The following is an 8338-nucleotide window of genomic DNA, read 5'->3' as shown; positions in this document are numbered from 1 at the left end:
TAAACAATAAAGAGATCTAGAGATCATTCGAGGCATTGTGAAATTCATCTAGATTATAAAGATACCATTGTGCGCGAGTGAATTGAATACGCAGATAATTGCAGTCGAAATTAATTTTAATAATTCGTTGAATTATTTCTTGTCATTCTGAGCTATTGATAAACATAAGAGTCTGTCTAATTGTATGCAGGACAACTCATACCTAGGAGACTAAACGTAAGAAGGAATTTCTATATTTATACCTACAAATAATATGGATCAATTGATTCTAGGAATTTTATATTTTTTTTTGTCCTGTGGAATAAAGGAAATTTATGAAATCAGAAAACCTGCATATAGTTTTGTTGACAACATTTTGCAACAATTTATAAAATTCATTTACTGAGATCAAACATGGCTGAAAAAAGCTCAAGCATTAAGAAGTCGACAAACGCCACAGCTTCATCGTCATCCAAGAAGGGAGTACCACAAAAGAAAGGCAAAACGAACACTGATGATGTTCCAGAGCAAGACAAGCAGACCTACCTCAATCTCTCTGCAATGGGTCGCAGTTGTCAGATTTGTCGAGGAAACGACGATATGGAGATGGTGCAGTGTGACCACTGTGATAAGTGGTTTCATTTTTCTCGTGTAGGAGTATCGCAACAAGTAGAAAGCCAGGATTGGAAGTGTCCAAAATGCGTAAACGCGTGGACATTAAGATCACACGAGCAACTCGAGAAGGCACAATCGAAAGCGATGTCCGCTCAATCGGAAAAATTGAAGATACCCCAAAATCAACCATTGGAATATGAACGGAATTTACAACACGAAAAGGCACCATCGAAAGCGAAATCCGTAAAGTCGAATAAAACGAAACAACTACAGCTTAAACTATTAGAAGAGGAACGAAAATTGCAGTTAGAGGAGGAGGCAAATAAGCGGAAATATTTAGCAACAAAATACGCTCTATTGAAGGAAATCGAAAATGAGGAACCTCCATTCAACAACGAAGAAGAACATTCCTTTGAAAAGGTCCAGGAATGGCTCGAAAAAACCGATTTAGCTACCGCGAATCAGGGCTTAGAAGAGCATATAGTAGCTAACCCACCGGAACGTGAATCAGTTCGACCTGATGCATCAGTCCGTCAAGAAACCGTCGTTCCCAGTGTAAAAAATTCACTGCTTAGTCCGGAAGAGTATCCAACGGATTGTCTTCTCACCCGTAGACAACTGGCCGCGAGACAAGCGGTATCAAAAGAGCTGCCAACATTCTCTGGTAACCCAGAAGAATGGCCAATCTTTCTGGCCACGTTCAATAATACCACCCAGCTCTGCGGATTCTCAAACGACGAAAATCTATTTCGCCTACAAAGATGCCTTAAGGACAAGGCATATGATGCAGTTAAACGGTTCTTATTGTTTCCAACGAATGTTCCTCGCATCATATCAACCCTAAAAATATTGTTTGGACAACCAGAGGCTATAATTCTCAGCCTTATCAACAACATATCTAATATACCTGCACTGCGTGAGGATAAACTTCAGACACTCGTGGACTTCGCTATTTCTGTTCAAAATCTCTACGCGACGATTGAAGCTTGTGGAATTCACGAATACAGCTGTAACCTATCTTTGCTTCACAACCTTGTTGATAAATTACCAACATCAATGAAATTGTCCTGGGCATTACATAAACAATCATTACCAGTAGCCAATCTTGATGCATTTGCTGCATGGATTTTTAAACTTGCAGAAGCCGCTAGCTCAGTCAACTTACCGAGTATCCCACCATCAGATGTAAAATCAATTAGGAAACCCACTACCTTCGTGAACACGCACAGTAACGTCAGCTCGCCGGACCAATATGACAAACACATAAATCATAATACGAATAAGCCATCATACGCTGGATCATCCCCATCGTGCATCGTGTGCAAAGCCAATTGCACTACAATCGAAAAATGTAAACGATTTTTAGAGTTGAGCTACGATGCTCGTTGGGCAACTGTTGAAGAATGCAATCTCTGTAGAAAATGCTTAAAACCACATAAAGGCGGCTGCAGAATAAATAAACTTTGTGGAATAAACGGATGTAGTTTCAAACACCACGAACTATTGCACAATGATCAAAAGGATCAATATCAAAATAGAAACGCCGAACCAACGAATCCTCAATTTGAACCGCAACCATCCACCAGTCAAGTCGCTCAAAACTATAGTCATCAGAGTGTGGCGAGCTCGGTACTTTTCAAAATTGTTAAAATTGTCCTCTACGGTGTTGGCACTCGAGCAGAGATTTACGCGCTGTTGGATGATGGGTCATCTGTAACACTGCTAGAGCAGAATTTGGCGGATGAATTGAAAGCGAAAGGGATCGCTTCCCCACTATGGTTGAAATGGACCGGTGGGACCTGCCGGTATGAAAAAGACTCCCGGTTGACTGATTTACAGATCGCCAATCACGGAAACCCAGGGAAGAGGTACACTATTAGAAATGTACAAACTGTAAATGAGCTCTTGCTGCCGGAGCAGTCGATGGATGTCACCGTTCTCAAAGAAAATTATCATCACCTACGTCGATTACCACTCCAATCATATCGTAGTATACGTCCGAGGATGTTGATTGGCGCCAATAATGCGTTTCTAATAAACACAATAAAAAGCAAAGAAGGAAATTCGCACGATCCCATCGCCGTGAAAACAAGACTTGGGTGGACGATTTATGGTGGGAGAGTAACGAAGGTAACCGAAGACGTCGCACATCATTGCTGTCATATATGTGAGACCCCGGTTGACGATCTACACAACGCTATGAAACAGTTCTTCGCATGGGAGTGCTTGGGTATAAGCAAGCCGGAGAGAATTCTGATATCGTCGGAAGAAGAATGGGCTAGGGAGTTGCTGGAAGGTTTAACCAAGTTACATGATAATCGATATGAAACAGGCCTCCTTTGGAGATACGATAACCCACGCTTACCCGATAGTAGACAACTTGCGATTCGCCGGACACAATGTCTTCAGAAACGTATGCTGAAAGATACGATACTGGCTAAAATTCTGGATCGTAAAATGAAAGAGTACATAGAACGCGGCTATGTTAGGAAACTCACATCCACTGAACTACAGGAGCCACGTAATCGGGTCTGGTACCTCCCAGTATTCCCTGTCACCAACCCTAATAAGCCGGATAAAGTTCGCCTGGTTTGGGATGCGGCGGCTAAAGTTCATGACATCTCTCTGAACGCACTCCTACTTAAGGGGCCAGATTTGCTAACGTCTTTGGTTAGTATATTGTATCAATTCCGCGAATTTCGCATAGCACTGAGTGGTGACATCCGCGAAATGTTCCACCAGATTGGAATAAATTCAAGCGATCAACACTGCCAGAGATTTTTCTGGCCGGAGAATGGTGGTGAATTGACAGTTTATATCATGCAAGTCATGACATTTGGAGCATGTTGTTCTCCATCAAGCGCACAATATGTTATGAACAAGAATGCCGCACGATTCGCTCAACAATTTCCTGCTGCAGTGGATGTAATTACACGGAAACACTATGTCGATGACATGTTAGTCAGTGTGGAAAGTGAAGTAGAGGCTATCGAATTAGCCAAGAACGTAAAATATATACATGCACAAGGAGGGTTCGAGACTCGCAACTTTATCTCAAACTCCTCACGAGTGCTTGAAGCTCTTAGCGAAGGTAGCACTACCGAAAAATGTCTCGACTTATCCACTGAACTATCCACTGAAAAAGTTCTCGGTATGTGGTGGTGTACGAGAACCGACCGTTTCACGTATAAAATAAATTACAATCGTTTCGACAAGAGTATACTCAATGGAAGTCGGGTACCGTCAAAGCGTGAATTGCTGCGGGTACTAATGACGATTTTTGATCCTTTAGGATTAATCTCGCATTTCCTGATGTATTTGAAGGTAATTCTCCAAGACGTGTGGCGCAGTCAGATCGGATGGGATGATCCGATCTCGGATGAACAATTCAGTAATTGGACTACATGGCTCTCCTGGTTGCCCCTCGTGGAGAAGATTCAAATCCCAAGGTGCTATCGAATATGCACATCACGAGTTGTAACGAAGTCGAGCTTCATACTTTCGTGGACGCAAGCCAAAATGGCATTGCAGCAGTGATATATCTACGGTTTCAAGAAAATGATAAAATTGAAACTACAATCTCAGCGGCCAAAACACGAGTCGCACCCCTTAAGTACACTTCAACACCACGCCTTGAACTTCAAGCAGCTGTAATAGGCGCTCGACTGGCCGACACATTCGGTAAATCGCTTTCTACAAAAATAGCTAGGCGATATTTCTGGAGTGACTCACGAGACGTGATTTGTTGGCTGCGTTCCGACCATAGGAAATACAGCCAATTTGTCGCTCACAGAGTGAGCGAAATATTGGATCTTACCAACATTTCAGAATGGAGTTGGATTTCTACAAAAATAAATATCGCAGACAATGGCACAAAATGGCATCGACCCCCTGATCTCCGAAGTGAGGGTAAATGGTTCTGCGGACCAGAATTTCTAGGAACACCTAAAACTCACTGGCCATGGCATCAACTAGGATCCAGACAAACTGAAGAAGAGCTGCGTCCTCATATTCTGTTACACGTGACCTCCGCCGCACCTGTCCTCAACATAGATGACTTCTCGTCGTGGAAGCGGCTGATCTCAGTGGAAGCATATATATTACGTTTTGTTTTCAATATACGAGCTAGTTCCGAGAAACGAACCAAGATCCTCGGCCCTCTTACATCACCGGAACTGATTCGAGCGGAAAGACACATCTACCGTCAAATACAGCGAGAAGCATTTGCCGACGAACTGGCGATTCTAAGAAGTTCAAACGCTAATAAAAAAGAATTTTCACTGCCGAAAACCAGCGTTCTATATAAATTAAATCCCTTCGTAGACCACGACGACATTATTCGTATGCGCGGACGCATTGACGCTTGTAAATTTGCTACGAACGAAACGAAAGCCCCGATAATATTACCAGGCAAGCATTCTGGTACTAAACTCATAGTGCAGATGTACCACGAAAAATATTACCACCGTAATCATGAAACGACACTCAATGAATTACGCCAGAAATTTATAATTCCCCGAATACGACGCATATACAAGCAGGTAAAAGCAGACTGTCAGTTATGCAAGATAATCCATGCTAATCCCGTTCCCCCTCTAATGGGTAGTTTACCCGAGGCACGGTTGGCTGCGTACTGTCGCCCGTTTTCTTACGTGGGTATAGACTATTTTGGCCCTATAATGGTAGTTGTCAGAAGAAGCTCAGAAAAACGTTGGGGAGTCCTGATTACATGCCTTTCGACACGTGCCATTCATATTGAAATCGCATACAGTCTGAGTACAGCATCATGCATTATGGCGATACAAAATTTTATTGCACGTAGAGGGACACCGATCGAAATTCACAGCGACTGTGGTACTAACTTTCAGGACGCTAGCAAAGAACTTATGCAAACCTGGAAGAATGTTGACCAAGAGAAATTAATGAAAGAATTCACAAGTACGGTTACCACATGGAAATTTATCCCTCCTGCCTCCCCACACATGGGAGGTAGCTGGGAAAGGTTAATCCAGACTGTGAAAAAGAATTTAAATCAAATTCAGCCTGGAAGGTCTATCAACGATGAGATCTTAAAGAATATTTTAACGGAAATTGAGAACACCGTGAATTCACGACCACTCACGAATGTACCGATCGATAATGAATCCGCCCCAGCATTAACCCCGAATCATTTTATTTTGAGGTCGTCTAACGGAACCAAACCGGCCGTTCCATTTGATGATTCTGACGCTGTTCTACAACGCTCATGGCATACCTCTCATGTAGTAGCGAATTCGTTTTGGAAGCGTTGGGTTCAGGACTATCTTCCCACACTCACGAGATTGACTAAATGGTTCTCGAATGTGAAGCCAATCGAAGTTGGTGATATTGTGATAATAGTGGATCCAAGGTTTCCCCGAAACTGTTGGCCTAAAGGCCGTGTAATCTCTACAAGTTGCAGCCAAGATGGTCAAGTTCGACGTGCTACGGTCCAAACATCGTCGGGCATTTACGAGAGACCGGCAGTTAAACTCGCTGTTCTGGATGTACGGCGCGTCGGTCAGTAAACCGATCTTCCTCGCTGTACTGGGGGGGAGTGTTACTGAAATGTATTACATTTCGTCGCACCTTACATCAGAACCCCTTGAAATGTATAAACAATAAAGAGATCTAGAGATCATTCGAGGCATTGTGAAATTCATCTAGATTATAAAGATACCATTGTGCGCGAGTGAATTGAATACGCAGATAATTGCAGTCGAAATTAATTTAAATAATTCGTTGAATTATTTCTTGTCATTCTGAGCTATTGATAAACATAAGAGTCTGTCTAATTGTATGCAGGACAACTCATACCTAGGAGACTAAATGTAAGAAGGAATTTCTATATTTATACCTACAAATAATATGGATCAATTGATTCTAGGAATTTTATAATTTTTTTTGTCCTGTGGAATAAAGGAAATTTATGAAATCAGAAAACCTGCATATAGTTTTGTTGACAACATTTTGCAACAGAGTTCATTTCATTTATTGAGTCACCTAGGAAGTAAATGTCGTTCTGAATTTTTGTATGTGATTTGGTTTCGCGACGCTTGTCTCGAACGATGCCTAGAGGTGTGATTCCTTCGAGGCAATACTAAATAACATATAGCATGATATTTGATACTTGCAAGTATTGTTGTTTCCATGCGGTCCTAAAGATATATTGATGTAGTTATGAGATGTGGAATAATGGTGCTGGTGCAACATGTATATAATCGACTGTAGCCGAGTATATGACAATTGCGAAAAAGGCCACCGGAATAGCGTTCGAGGTGAATTTTCAATGCATTGACATGAAATAAATTGCGACATACAATCAGCTAGTGTATTGTTTTTCGAGTACAGGAATGAATCATCAATCAATTATCGTGAACTGATTCTAAAATGAAAAAAACATTTCAGAGATTTCTTTCACTAAGCAGTTGTTTCTAAAATTTCACAGCATTATAGAATAATATCCGAACGTATAAACAAGCGACTCATATAAAATAACAGCGTAGTTCTACGTCAACAATGCGGTTGTATCTTGGGCTCAACCCCCTATATTTTGTTTTATACTTATCCGAAGATCATCTTTGCTAATTAGGAATTCATTGGATTTTTTGTTGTTGTATTTTTTTTTATTGGATTTGCGTTGGTGTGCCTTTATGTTTAAAATAGTGAACGAATTGAACGTCAGCTTCTGCGTAGAACAATGTATGGTGAAATCAGGATTAGGCGATCTTTATAAAAAGATCGATCTTGATGAACCGATTTTATCCATGTCGTAGGGATCGATTAACTGATAAAATCTGTACCAGAGAATCGATTCGATTCGATTCGTGAGGCAGTTGAGAATTTTATGTTTTCAACTACAGCTATATCGAACATATGTTTCAATGTCTTTACGAGAGCTAATGGGCTGATGTAGATCTTCTTGAAACGAGGATCTAGCAAAGTGGCTAAGACAAATGTGTCCACAAATTTATTACCTTTGAATTTGCTTTCATATTACAATAGAAACATCGCCTTCAGAGGTTTGACTGGTGGGGCAAATTCAATCAATTTTCTGAATTCACGCATTAGTTACCGCCAATTCCAAACGGCAACACCAGCCATCCACCAACTCGAATAACATAAAAAGCGGCATAATCGTTTTCGACCAAGCGAATCATCTACGCTAAAATAACATATTCAACGGAGACTAAACAATACGAATGAGCATAACAGGAACCGGGCAAAGGTATGCAAATCGAGGTATCAAATTCCATTCGACTTAGGCGTCGTGCACAAATTACGTAACGGAAAAAGTGCGTGTTTGCATTTGCATTGAGATGCCCAATCTTGTATGTAAGTTAGGGTGGCAGTGGTGGAAATTTGGAAAATCGAAATTTTTCTTTCGATGCCAAATGATTGAAAAATGCATGAGTCTGGTGTCATCTCGAAAAAAAAATTTTGGCCGAAAATCGTGCTTTTGGACGATCTCGACTTTTAATGCATTTTTAAGTCATTTGGTGACGGCGCCAGTGGTTGTATGGTTAGCGTAACAGCCTCACAATCCGATCGGCCTGGGTTCAATCCCAGCTGGCGTCGTTGGGATTTTCTGAGGCGAAAAATCTCTGGTTACGTCTTCCTTCGGAGCGGAAGTAAAAGAAGTTGGCCCGGCTCATGAGTTGTTGAGTCTGATAGGTAGGAACAGGTGGAGTCGCCTCTCTGATGTCGGTGATTGGCACTAAAAGTG

General features: G+C 41.5%; 1 protein-coding gene across 1 annotated transcript; it reads left to right on the top strand.

The window, feature by feature from the left end:
- Positions 1-393: 393 nt before the first annotated feature.
- LOC129766739 (uncharacterized) lies at positions 394-4131 on the top strand. The gene has a single exon (XM_055767338.1). It carries the CDS (start codon positions 394-396, stop codon positions 4129-4131), a length of 3738 nt encoding a protein of 1245 aa, XP_055623313.1.
- Positions 4132-8338: the final 4207 nt, after the last annotated feature.

This window comes from Toxorhynchites rutilus, chromosome 2 (genome assembly GCF_029784135.1).
Source record: "Toxorhynchites rutilus septentrionalis strain SRP chromosome 2, ASM2978413v1, whole genome shotgun sequence".
NCBI classification, from domain to species: domain Eukaryota; kingdom Metazoa; phylum Arthropoda; class Insecta; order Diptera; family Culicidae; genus Toxorhynchites; species Toxorhynchites rutilus.
Note: the sequence above shows the minus strand (reverse complement) of the source record. Positions and strands in the feature narration are given on the sequence as shown.

What these genes read in the sequence shown, in the direction of transcription:
- LOC129766739 (XM_055767338.1), top strand. Translation starts at nt 394, where the DNA reads ATGGCTGAAAAAAGCTCAAGCATTAAGAAGTCGACAAACGCCACAGCT.